This window comes from Corythoichthys intestinalis, chromosome 22, assembly GCF_030265065.1.
Source record: "Corythoichthys intestinalis isolate RoL2023-P3 chromosome 22, ASM3026506v1, whole genome shotgun sequence".
Lineage (NCBI taxonomy): Eukaryota > Metazoa > Chordata > Actinopteri > Syngnathiformes > Syngnathidae > Corythoichthys > Corythoichthys intestinalis.
Window position 1 is genome coordinate 13,719,702 of NC_080416.1, and position 14,432 is coordinate 13,734,133.

Genomic DNA, 14,432 nt, shown 5'->3' on the forward strand with positions numbered 1-14,432 from the left:
AAAAGCGAAAATCGATAGAGTGAGTGCCAGCAATCCTGGACGGATGTTTAAATTGCTAAACTTGCTTGATAATTAAACAGAGAAATGTCAAGGACACATGCCCGAAAAGAGAAAAGAAGCCATTTTATGTTGATGACCAATTCCAAATGAGATGTTGCCTAAATAAGTTCCAGTTAGAAGATCGATCCTACACAAAGTTTGATGCTGCTGAATTTTTGGACTTTCACAACACCACCCTGAAGTGCAGTGTTGTTTTTGTCAACGATGATGATAACGTGAATATTTCGTCAACGAACAATTTTTTCTTGACGATGACACCACGATGACGCGCTGGAAATGTGTCTTGGGAGACTAAAACAAAGAAATGGATGCCAATTGTCATCTGACGACACGAGAACGAGATGAAAATTTGCCGTAGTTTCCGTCATAAATTCACAATGTGTGATATTTTCTTATTGTATGTGTAGTTAGCATGCATTTAGCAGTGTTTGGTCGTGTCACTCATTTGACGTGCTGTGCCTCCCCCTGGACCTCCCCGCCCCACACATACACTTACTCTACAGCTGGTGAGTAAGTACTTAAGTAAGTAAGTAAGTGAGTAAGTACTTGTCTAGATATGCCATGTTGCTTTAGCCTTTAAAGGCCTGTGCTGAGTGATCATCACACACCAGTGGTGTTACCAGGATGCCAGGTTTGGGTGGGCATTAGTCTTACCTGGGGGGGGGCTAAAAAAAAAAAAAAAAAAAAAAAAAAAAAAAAACGGGCTACTGCACCTTTTTAAAACATGTTTTGTTTTCTTCTTGAGATAATTGTTGTTGTGATTTGGTCTAAACAAATAAAAGTTGATTTGATTTTATTTGACTTAGAACGCATCCATAACTGAACAGTATGGACATGCAGGTGACAATGTTTTTTTCGGTAACCTATTGTGGTTCCTTGGTTTTATCATTATTATTACAGTTACTCTTTGTTACGCAGCCCCTTTGAGTTCAATTTGACCCCCTTAGAATGCTTCAAAATGCACCAAAATCTGCAGGCAGGTCAAGACAAGTACAATCTTTGACACAGGGTAAAGACAAATTCCAAATCCACTATTTAGCGTCATTCTTTGTCCCGCCGACGCTTTGAGCCCTACTTTGACCCCCTCAGAATGCTTCAAAACTCACCAAACTCAACAGCCAGGTGAACACTGGTGAAAACTTTGATAAAATGTAAAAAAAATAAATAAATTTTTAATGCGTAAATATGTGTAGCGCCCCCTAGGAACAAAACCAACATTTCATTTCATTTTTTAAATGTTTGTATTTTTTATTTTTTTCAGGTGAAAGAGGAGGTAACAACGTTTTCTTTGGGTGGGCACAGCGTGTCCGTGGGTGGGCACTGCCCAACCCTGCACCCCCAGTAACGTCCCTGTCACACACCAAACCAGTGCTTCTCAATTATTTTCTGTTACACCCCCCTAACTCTCCGCCGGCACTGTAAATAGTACCATTTGTCTCTATAATCATTATAAGTACACCTCTGCATAACATTGTCATTTTATATTAAAGGAAAAAATTAATATAAATCAACTTAGAATAAAGTATAACTTTATTAAACATCGTTTTGTCTGGAACAGAGTTAAGGCGCATAAATTATCCTGAATAAAAAAAGTCATTTCCAAACTGTAAAAATACACTCAACGTACATTTTTGACCATTTGATACTTAGAAATAAAACTTTATAAAATCAATCAATAATAATAAATTGAAATTACACGACAGTGTCACTGGACAGCGGGACGGTTTTTAATTTTGCTGCAGGCAGTATCATCTCCTCTGCTGTTGTGTGGGGTTATTTTGCACTGAGCATGTTGTGCACGCTGATTTACTGCTGTAACATTGACAAAGAGGGACGATTGCTGGCAATATTCGACACGTTTTCATTCAAAAACAATCAAGCGGCTTATCAATGTGATCGGTGTCCAATGTCTTTAAGTGACGTCTGAATTGATTTGGATTCCCCCTGTCCGCTGAAAACATTTTACACACAGTAAACCGACTAGTCTTTCCTCGTTTCCTACTGTATTCTTTTCTGTGTGCTTTCATTCTGTTCAAAAATACTGCGCACACTCTGAAAATGAGAGCGCCACTGCCACCTCCTGAGTGGGTGTGCAAGTACACTCTATTCTCCTATGGCAAAAAAACGCATGGCCCCACTATTTGAGAATTACTGCATTAAACTAACTTGTAGCATTAGCATGGACTTCGCGTTAGCATTAGCATTTAGCGAGGTGACTCGGTGTCGTCTTAAACTTTTGGAAAACATTTTACATACAGTTCGTGGCGTCCATTATTGCAAATAAAGTGCTGTTTTCTTGCTGAGTGTGTATTATCATCATGAAAATGTTGATATCCTTGTAGACTCTACAGTTATGTGTTCGTCTGTCATGTTCCTTCAAAATTGTTGGAAACCTTTTATTTATTCATAAAATAACACTTGAAGTTTACAGAGGAAAACAATTTGAAAATTGTCGACTAAAATTAGACGAAAACGAAGGCATTTTGAAATGACTAAAATATGACTAAGACTAATAAGTATTTTCGTCCAAAAGACTAAGTAGAGATGTCCCCATCGATTGGCATCCCGATCGATCGGGTCCGATCACGTCATTCTCAAAGTATCGGAATCGGCAAAAAAATATCGGACATGCCTTTTTTTTTAATAAATATATTAGGGCTGTCAAAATTATCGCGTTAACGGGCGTTAATTAATTTTTTAAATTAATCACGTTAAAATATTTGATGCAATTAACGCACTAGGCCCGCTCAGACAGATTTAAATGTCAGTACAGTGAAAGGCCAACTTGTTAATTGTGTTTTATGGAGTTTTTTCGCCCTCTGCTGGCGCTTGGGTGTGACTTGCATATGTTATGTGGCGTAATGTCGCCCTCTGCTGGCGATTCAGTGCAGCTGATTATTTGGGTTTCGGCGCGCTTTTCTGACGTGATTATATGTCGACGCGAACTCACACTAATAGACAGTGCTATTCAGACCAGCTAACGTCCGCATCCAGTATTCAGTGGCAGTTCTCATAGCCCCATCACACTGTTTGTGTCTAATACATGCATCGCTTGTGAGTTATATTCCTCCTTTGTTTATATTCATGAGCATTAGATAGTTATTGATGATGTGTATTTGAATTTGTTCACATATATGGTGAAATGCAGTTACATTGTTAGATGCTTGTGAGCTAATTGGCTAGTGCTACTGCTCAAATGGACACGTGTGTGTACATTTTATGTTATTTTGTGATTTATGCAAGTTATTGACACATTGCCTTGTTATTTTCCGTTTTACAAAAATACAAGAAACGTGCTCCTGTCAAAAAGAGATGACTTCAGTAAAGCCCATGCAACTTTGCCACACCGTCTGATTTCTTTTTGGAACTTATGTTCGCTATCTGTCAATTTGTGTACTCACACACATTGAGGACAGAATAGGGCTACTAGTTTATTTTTTGATTGAAAATTTTACTAATTTTATTAAAACGAAAACATTAAGAGGCGTTTTAATATAACATTTCTATAACTTGTACTAATATTCATCTTTTAAGAACTACAAGTCTTTCTATCCATGGATCACTTTAACAGAATGTTAATAATGTTAATGCCATCTTGTTGATTTATTGTTATAATAAACAAATACAGTCCTTATGTACCGTATGTTGAATATATATATCCATCTTGTCTTATCTTTCCATTCCAACAATAATTTACAGAAAAATATGGCATATTTTATAGATGGTTTGAATTGCGATTAATTGCGATTAATTACGATTAATTAATTTTTAAGCTGTAATTAACTCGATTAAAAATTTTAATCGTTTGACAGCCCTAAAATATATATATATATATATTTTTAATTGAATCGTTTTCTAATTGTATTTAACGTTACAGACATAATGTGTTACACTCTTCCAGAGTCTACAGTTTAAGCTTAAAGTAGGGTTATCAAATTTATCGCGTTAACGGCGAGAAATAATATTTTTTACATTTATCACGTTACAATATTTAATGCAATTAACGCATGCGCTGCACGACCCACTCACGCATTGTCGCATTCAATCTATAACGGCACCGTTTTACCCATGCATTATATAGGGCTAAAAGGCAGCATAAAATGAGTAGAGAGAATTTTGGCAGCCTTTGGAGCCTTTTTTTAGCCTTTTTTTTTTAAATGACTAAAGCCTTACAATCCCTCTCCCAACGATTAGAATAATCGTGGGAAGCAATGTGGGGAAGAAAGGTAGTAGTTGATCTTTTTCTTAACACCCTATGTTACTTCCCAACGCAGAGAAGATATATCAATTGGTACCACGACGCACGGTCATGGTTGCACTTCCCATCATGCATTTGGGCAGAAGTTAAATGGCTACAGTATCATTTACTGAAAGCTCAACAAATACACTAGATGGCAATATTTAGTCACAATATACAAAGTCACGTTTATCCTTTAAGAATTACAATTCTTTTTATCCGTGGATCCCTCTCACAGAAAGAATGTTCATAATGAAAATGCCATCTTGAGGATTTATTGTCATGATAAACAAATACAGTGCTTATGTAATGTATGTTGAATGTACGTATATATTCGTTTTATTCATTTTTTTCTTAATGCATTGCCAAAATGTATATGATCGGGAAAAATTATCGGGAATGATTGGATTGAATCAAGAGCAAAAAAAAAACAAAAAAACAATCGGATCGGGAAATATTCGGATCGGCAGATACTCAAACTAAAACGATCGGATTGGGAGCAAAAAAACATGATCGGAACAACCCTACTAAGAAGAAAATTAAAATGGTTACCAAAAAAACAACACTGCCGAAGTGCCCTGAACCGAATTGCTCATTTTAATTTTCAGGTTCAATCTATGGCCTTAAATACCATTGGTGTCGAGAGACATTTTTCCAATGTAGCTTAAATTAGCACAGTTAGCAGACAGCAAGTCATCTGTCAAGCACCAGGCCCGCTGCGTAACACCGCCAGCACCTCCCGTCGAGCTGCAGGGGTGGAATTTACCAACAGCGCACCCATGGTCCGTAATTAAAAAGCATCATCATGACATCCCACTTTCCCCTGCTGTTTGAGTGACTTCGGATTAGGCTAATTACAAATGACAAGAAGGAGTGGTGGGGGGCGCCACCCCTTTTCCTGTGATCCACATTAGGAGTCATCTCAGCCGGCCTCCGCTGTGGCTTTTAAACTGCAAATGCATATCGTGAAGAGAACACTAGGCATATATGATGGCTCCCGGTATGAGACCAATTAGCAGTCAAACTCGACTGCCGGCATCTGGCTCCGGACCTGAGGTGGGCTGCTGTGAAAATGGCACTCGCACCCCGCGAACGGCACTCCCCGCTGGTGGACATGTTGCTGCGAGTGCTTTTTGAGATTTCAGCAATTCGCAGGCAAAAATGCAATTTTGAGAAGCGAAACACTCCCAGGTAAAATTTCAGGGTCAACTTAAGATGTAAAAATATTTCATCTGAGCTAAATTTAGTCTTTTCTAACTTTCAAACGCACGTCCAATTGTGCAATTTGCTGTCCTGTGATAAGTGGACATCCTTGGAAATGAAGATAAAGCAGTGAATTTTCATTCCGGCTGTTTTTATAAGAATTGTAATCCTTGTGTTAAAGCAACACTAGGTAACTTTTCAACCTTTATAAAATTTATGCGTAACATTTGTGATGATACCGTATTTTTGGACTATAAGTCGCACCTGAGTATAAGTCGCACCCGCCCAAAAATGTGCAGTGAAGAGGGAAAAAAAACATAAGTCGCACAGGTCCTGAGCGTAAAATTTTGGGGGGGGGGAAATTTACTTGATAAAATCCAACACATAGAACAGATATGTCATCTTGAAAGGCAATTTAAAATAAAAATACAATACAGAACACGTGCTGAATAAGTGTACAGTATGATAATGTTACATAACACATGAACAACGAAATGCGAACGTGGCCAGTATGCTAACGTAACATAGCTATTAAGAGTTATTCAGATAACTATAGCATAAAGAACATGCTAACAAGTTTACCAAACCATCAGTGTCACTCCAAAAACACCAAAATATGTGAAATGATAAAATACTGTGTTAATAATTTGACACATAATTCGCTTCCAGAGTATAAGTCACACCCCCAGCCAAACTATGAAAAAAAACTGCGACTTATAGTCCGAAAAATATGGTATGTCAACTGACAACTAGTTGAATGACACCTCTTTTATATCTTAAGGGATTTTGTTTCGCTTTCACCAGCACTAATTAACTTTGAGGAGGGTGTCAGGAACCCTGCCACACAAAAAATCTACAAATTTGCTGACTGGTTTACGGAATACGTCACTTCCTCAAATCCCCATTTATTATAAAGATGGAAGTCGACGCGAACGCTTTCGCGCAAATTCTGCAAAGATGGCAGAGCATCAAACGAGACAAAAAGTTTTATCCGCTGAGGGAAAGAAATGCTACCAGGACAAAACGATACCCAAGAATAAACATTGGGCCGAGATTAATCACACTAGGCCACACAATTGCTAACCATCATATGCTATTGTTTAGCCACAGCTTGATTCATTACCTTATAACTATTCATCCTTCATACAGCTGCTGGAAACAGAAATGTCATTTAATCCAGCTGCAGGTGAACGGGAGATCATGATTTTACAACACAGTGCGGGTGTGCGCTGGTCCATATGGGAAACACAGTCTTCCTTAAGGCAAACCACTACTGCTTTTGTCCACTGGCGTTGCTAAAATTGACCAAAACTGAATTTACCAAGTCTTCCTTAAAAGTCTTAAAAACTTTAGTGAGATTGACCAATCTTTAGGTTGTATAGCTCAGAAAACTGATGATTTAAGGATTCACCACTGATACAAGGAACAGCTTTTATGGGATTTATGGTAGTCTCATCATACCCAGTACAGCTTTTTGTGAGTTTTACCGAATTCAAAGGTTAAAGCTGGCCCACTTTTGTGCTATTTATCTTTAGTTGCACAGCCTTTGTGAAATTTATGGTGTTTGCAGTCTTTTTGCCATTTCTTTGGTTGTATTTTAAAATGCAGTTGTGGGCTCATGCAAACTGCGTCTTGCAAAGTTTTTTCTCATCTATTCATTTCTATACTATTAATCTTTGGTGGCATTTGTAACATTTGTGCAATTTTTAAGACATTAATACAGCTCAACAGTTTTTTACAGTAATTGCACTAAAGCTGTGCCACTGCTCTATCATTTACAGTAAACATATTTTACATTGCACAACTTTTGTGAGATTAATAGTAGCCACATCTTTTTTAGGATATACGGTAGTCTTATTTTTCCCCTGTAAAGACTTTTACATTAGTCTTACTTTAAAGGGATCCACAGATAGAAGACTTGTCGTTCCTTAAAGATAAACATTATGAGTTAAAGTAATTTGATATTAAAACCCCTGTTGATGTTTTCGTTTTTATACAATTTGTAAAATTAGTTAAACTAGTAGGTCGCCTTTGTTGTTGACATCGCAGGGCGGTGACGTCACTGGGTTACATTGCTGGGCTTCCAGAGTATGACCCCAGTGACATAAACATGTCTTCTGTTCAACCCTTTCAATTTGAACCCGAGAGGAACGTTAATGAGCATGACAACACTGTTGATATTTCACAAAATGAGCATGAAAAGGAAAGACGGGATGAGACGGGACGAGAGTATGACAAAAACGGTGTTCTGCTAAAATGTGCTACACCGGCGAAATGTCTACAAGAGGCGAATTTGACACCCAAGGTATGACTGTGCGTTTTCAGCTTGTTTTGTTTAGATGCATACAGACAGAACATACTAAAGATGCCTTAAGAAAATACTTAAACATATTAATATCAAATAAGGGTTGTTTAAATACGCCATGTGACTAATGTGGTCAACAGATCAACAATCTGCTTTAGAGCTACCACAAGATAACACAATGCTTAAAAGCATGAGAGGGGAAAAACATGCAAAAAGTATTTTGAGGCAATGAAAAGGTAATAAAAGACTAAAAAAACAACAACAACAAAAAAACAAATAGTAAGTACTCGCCACTTTTAACCAATATGCACATGTGTTGGACGTCTCGCCGCATTGAAGGAATTGGAGAACACCGGTCGTGTTCGTCTAGTGACAGATACAAACTATGTCATCACCCCGAGTGTATTACGCGCATAAATCATGGCGCCCTCCGTAGGTCAAGATATGTACTAAATATGATAGATTTTTTAAATCAACGGCAATATTTTATGAATGGCGGAAAACACAGAAAAGACTGAAAAAGCAGTTTCTGCTCTTGCACTCCTCTTTAAAGAAAAAATGCTGTATTTTAAGCCAAAACAACTGTTGTGTTTGATAGAACAATATGTCTATATGCTGCCATAGCAGATTCATGGCGCATTAAGCCCTGAACTATTTTTAATTTGTCCGTTTTACAGACGTTGCGCAACCGCTTTTGTTTCAACCCAGCCATAACACGAAGGTAAATAATTATATTTACTATTCAAAATGTCTGTCATTTTTAGCTCAGAATCATTAATTGATGTCTAATATTTTTTATTTTTTTTAAACTATGGTACTTTAAAAAAATATTCACTCAGATATTTTAAACTTTTAAACAAATGATGTCACAATGAAAAAAATGGTGTCTGTAAAAAAAGTTAGGGATATCTACTTCATAACTATCGCTTAATTGTATTTTTTTGTTACTGTCACATTTTCTCCGATATGTTAGATGATAAATAATCGATCCAAACAAAAAAAAAAAAAAAAAAAAAAAAACGTTTAAAAAGGTAAATATATGAAAATATATATATCTTGACCACTCCTGGATGTCTGTGCTTTCTGCATCATGACCCTTGTTATATTACCATGTTTCACCCATAAAATAAAAAAAAATCCAGCTGTGGCCATTCACACCTGTATCTACACACGCAGTGATACATGGAGTTTTTGGATCGAAAAAAATACATGATAATATTTTGTTAAATTCATGGCGTCTGTAATTCTGCTCTCGCTTGCTCTCACCTCCAGATAGGGTTTTGCCGTTTAAAAAAAAAACTTTTTTTTTCAAAAAATGCCCTCCTGTTCAAAATTTTTCTGCCCCCAGAAAATTAAAATTTTAAGCTTTCCAATGATGTATCACACATGCATATCGGACAATTTTCAAAAGAGAACAATTGTGGACTATTAGAGCCTACAAGTCTTTAAGTCTGAGGTCCCCTTTAAGATGCACAACTTTGGGGAATTTAAACTTGTCATATTTAAAGCTGTATCACCTTTGTGAAATTCATGGTCATCTTATTTTCTGTTGCATATCATTTCACAAATTTTCTGGTAGTTGTAGTCAAACTTTTTATACAGTGTCTCATTTACTACTAGTAAGTTAAAGTGGATATTAAGCAACCAAACTTTGAACAGAATATGATTCCACGCAACTGAATGGCAACTTACCATACAGTGATGTAGTCATATATGGGCTCCGTGCTAAGTACTGTGAAGTTGATGTAGATCCCATGTCCAGGTGGGACCCTCACGCTCCACACACAATCCTGAAAGTTTGGATATTCCTCAGGGTGACCGGGAGAGTAAATAGTTCCATTTAGTGAGGTGATGTTTCCTCCACAAAGAGCTGTTAGGGGCGATAATAGCAAACATTATGCACATTTTAGTGTTATGACCACTGGGTAATACGCTTTCCTGAACTTTTCAAGCCACTCGCTGCCTTCAACCTCATCAACGTTTATATTTATTTCAGTTTTTGCAGCTCCCCATTGGGGTTGAACTGTATTATTTGTGTTGTTTTACCACCACAACAGGGAATAATCCACATTAAGGGGCATATAGTAAAAGCACAAGTCCTCAAAATTGCCACTAGAACAGTACTTGTATAAACGTCCTAATAAACTAAGTCTATTAGACATCGGTGATATGATTCTTCTTCCGCAGTTAACCGCAGTTCTATCACAAGACTCCTTTTAGTGCCTTTCCTAATAAATTTGGTATTTATTTATTTATTTTTGAAAAGCTGCAGGTCATACGCACTCCCCCTAATTGCGTTTGCTGTTATTTCCGTTTTTTTATTGTAATGGTTCTCCATTTCAAATAGTGCTAATAAAAATTGCCTTCGTCCAGTTTTGAATGTGAACCGCTGTGCATATCAAACAGGTAACCCTGGAAAATGAGGTTCCCGGTAATTGGAATTTAGGATATTAATTTTGATGTTATTGCCCAAATGTTCTATGAACTCATTAGCTATCTTATGAGTCATATTTTTTTAAATATGTTATTTTACCTTCACACCGAGGCAGCGGGTGGTTCCAGTTACGGCTGATCCCGTGCAAACACGTCAAAGAAGCATCACCGATCAAGGAGTAGCCCGGAAGGCACTCGAAGGACACAGTCATCCCGACGCTGAAATCAGTGCCGATCACGATGCCGTTACGGAATGGTCGAGGGTCCGGGCAACTCTGGAGTTGGTAGGCTGTACAAGATGCAAGACTTGTTAGTCAATGGGACCATGTTTGGTATGATAAATGGACGCCACATGCAAGTAGAACAGATAAAACGAGGTAATTTTCAAAATAGGAAAAGTTAGAACCAAGCATGTAGGTTTGCATAGGGACAATAGAGACATACCACTACCAACTTTTCAGGATGCTCAAGTTGTCCCCACCAAATTTTAAGCAACCTTATTTGCATTATACTGTATATAGACTTCAGATATATAGGTAATTCAGATTGTCTTCCCATATTTTGTCAGGATAGAATTGACTCTTGAATTATTAAGTGAATTATTTTCATTACGTTCAAACTTACATTGATCCCTTTTTATTTGCTGAATGCGCTGGTCCATTTTTTCCCACACTCCAACGCATGTCTGATTGGCGGCTGACTTGACCCACCCCCGACACACACGCACGCTCACACTCACACAGCCCCTACAGAAATACATGTGGACAACATGCCGCCTCCTCCACCTCCTTCGAAAAGGAGGGAAGTTTTTTTTGGCCAGCAGCAGCCACTGTAAGTACCGTATTGGCCCGAATATAAGACAGTGTTTTTTTGCATTGAAATCAGACTGAAAAAGTGGGGGTCGTCTTATCTTTGCGGTCTAGACATTATACCCATTCACGATGCTAGATGGCGCCAGATGTCATTGAAGCGATGTTCTGTAATGACAGACAGCAACTCTCAAGTTTAACCAGTTTGCATTATTTTATTGCAATGTTTTTCCTTATTCAGATTTGTTTCAAGACTACAGTTACACTTCACTTTGATGTTTAATGCATTTATTGCAATTTCGTTGTTTTATCACAATAGATTGGTTTATTTACATTTCAAAAACCAGAAGCCATTCATTTACGAATGTGATTGCACTTTAGTTTACATTAGGGCTGTCAAACGATTAAAATTTTTAATCGAGTTAATTACAGCTTAAAAATTAATCATATTTAATCACAATTAATCGCAATTCAAACCACCTATATAATATGCCATATTTTTCTGTAAATTATTGTTGTAATGGAAAGATAAGACACAAGATGGATATGTACATTCAACATACGGTACATAAGGACTATTTGTTTATTATAACAATAAATCAACAAGATGGCATTAACATTAATAACATTATGTTAAAGCGATCCATGGATAGAAAGACTTGTAGTTCTTAAAAGAAAAATGTTAGTACAAGTTAGAGAAATGTTATGTTAAAGCCCCTCTTAATGTTTTTGTTTTAATAAAATTTGTAAAATTTTCAATCAAAAAATAAACTAGTAGCCCGCCATTGTTAATGTCAATAATTACTTACACAATGCTCATGGATGCTGAAGCCTATAAAATCAGTCGCACCCAAGCGCCAGCAGAGGGCTGCAAAACTCCATAAAACACAACAAGTGAGCGTTTCACTGTACTGTCATTTACTGTAAATCTCTCTGAGCGGGGCATCTGCGTTAATTGCGTCAAATACTTTAACGTGATTAATTTAAAAAATTAACGCCCGTTAACGCGATAATTTTGACAGCCCTAGTTTACATATTTAAATGTTCAGATATTAAGATTTGAATGAGGCAAAATAACATGCTTTTTCTCTCAAATATGTTGTTATAATCATTTGTTTAAGATGTAATGTAATTATTTTCTGTATAAAAATTAATTTGGTGTTCAAAAAGTCTTTTTTCAAACTTGAGTCTTGAAAAAGAGGGGGTCGTCTTGTAATCAGGGCCGTCTTATTTCCGGGCCAATACGGAAATTTAAAAAGACGGCAATGTTGTGGAGGTGGGAAGCACACCACTAATTTCACTACTGAAATTCCGACCTGCATCAGAGTTAGCATAACATTATAATGTGTAAACTTGCTAACCTCCAAAACTCGAGTAGGAAGTTGCTTAGAGAGAAGTGTCCTTCTGTTTGTGTTTTCTACTGTTAGTGTGGCCCACCCCTCTTCCCGCAGCTCGGGCAAAGGGGCCATCGCCATCCCATCTGGGGGACCCCATTAACCGGCCCTAAGGGAAGGTATGAGGAGACGCGCCACTGCCCCCCATGTCCGCCCCCACCGCCCGGAGCCTTAGGCGATGCCACAACCCACCAACCAACCGGCGCGGCAAATCGCGGACCCCCAAGGCCCTCTAGGCACTAGGCAGGAAAGGATCCCCACGCGGAGGGGGCGACACCCTGCCGCCCCACTGACCTTTCATTTCAGTTAAGAACATTAAAAGCATCCAGAAAACCTGCACAATTTCAACCAGTAAAAAAAGCAATGCTGAAAAATCACATTAATGTGACTCCTTCACTCAATGCTGATTCCACATCAACGTCAAACTGAAGTCACCACCCTATTATTGGGTATTTCTAATCACATTGTTATGGGCTTGGCAATCATATTTTTTCATTTTTTACACAGTAATTTGCACATTAATGAAGAGAAGCTTGAACAAATTTAATCTGTTTGTGCAGATTTAAAAAACGCTTGGGGAAAAAAATGTCACTCCAGTGGCTTCAGTGCCAGAGAGAATAAACACAAAAGTCATCATTGAATTTCCCTCCCGACGTGGATCATTACGCGCGTAATTTCCGGCAAGCTCTTTAAAAGTCGCGACCTCTTATTTTCCATTCTCCGCATGAAAATATTCATTATTTTACCTTCAGCTGACCAGAAATGAAGTCACAATGAGATTGATTCAATTGGTGTTGGCTGCAGTTTTGAGCATTGGTGTTGGAAAAACTAAATATGAAAAAAAATACAGAAATTTAAGATAAGGGCATATTTTACAGTTGGATTATTGCGAGAAAAATCTGAGTAAATTTGTTATTTTACTTCATTTGGTCATTTTAAAGTGTGAATTTGCAACAAATTTTAAACCCCCCCCAAAAAAAGTCAATTTAATTAATCTCACGTAAAATGAAACATTACTTGACAAAATTTGCAGATTAATAAAGTCATAGATAATCAATAATGACAACATATCAAATTTATAGTCATCAATTTTATGCCAGTAATGCCAGACATTACAATGGTCTTAATTTTCTGACCAAAAAGCCGTAGTATTATTATTACATGTAGTAAATAATGTTGACTTTTGTTTTGTCATGCATGCTTTTATTTTGGCGCAGGAAGCATAGAAGTAGTACTTCCCTATGCGAGTAAGAGCGCATGTACACACGAAAAATGTATTTACTCCCACGAAGAAGTCGGACAGCCGAGTGAGAGAGAGCGGGGAAAGATTCCAGCTGCAAGCCTGCGCGCACTTTTGTTGCTTGTGAAACATCCATAGAGGAAACAGCTGTATCTAACACCTTTTGTACTGTTTATTGTTCTTTTTCAATAGCGTACCGCACGTAACACGTCGCCTTTGCTCAGTAATATTCATGACGTTAGAAACTATTGCTAGGGAGGGTCAAGTTAGCATTTGTCCCTCATGCTAGATCAGTGCTTCTCAATTATTTTCTGTCACGCCCCCCCAAGGAAGACGTAAATGTTTCGCGCCCCCCCAAACTCTCTGCCGCCACTGTAAATAGTATCATTTGTCTACAAAATTACTATTATAAATACGCATCAGCGTAATATTGTGTCCTTTTTTTCTAATAAAGATCAAAAGTAACATAGATCAACTTATAATAAAGTATAACTTTATTAACATTGTTTTGTTTGTAACAGAGAAGACTTGACATGCATCAATTTGCCTGACTTAAAAAAAAAAATTCACATCCAAACTAAAAAATACACTCAAGGTACATTTTTGACCATTTGATACAGAAAAATAAAATGTAATAAAATCAGTAAATAATAACAAATTAAAATTGATTAGAAACATTCACTCATGAGGACAATGTGCCAAAAAATTTGACCGAAAAAACAAATCTGAATAAAAGAAGAAAAAAAAAAGT

The 14,432-nt window shown here is 37.3% G+C and overlaps 1 protein-coding gene across 4 annotated transcripts in view; it reads right to left on the reverse strand.

The window, feature by feature from the left end:
• Window positions 1-14,432, reverse strand: part of csmd3b (CUB and Sushi multiple domains 3b) — a 684,074-nt gene that overhangs the window by 95,167 nt on the left and 574,475 nt on the right. For all 4 annotated transcript variants that reach the window (XM_057827420.1, XM_057827419.1, XM_057827418.1 and 1 more), the window contains 2 exons: window positions 10,339-10,527; window positions 9,498-9,675 (listed from right to left, as the gene is read on the reverse strand). In XM_057827420.1, the coding sequence (XP_057683403.1) occupies window positions 9,498-9,675; window positions 10,339-10,527 (367 nt within the window). The remainder of the gene's footprint in view (window positions 1-9,497; window positions 9,676-10,338; window positions 10,528-14,432) is intronic.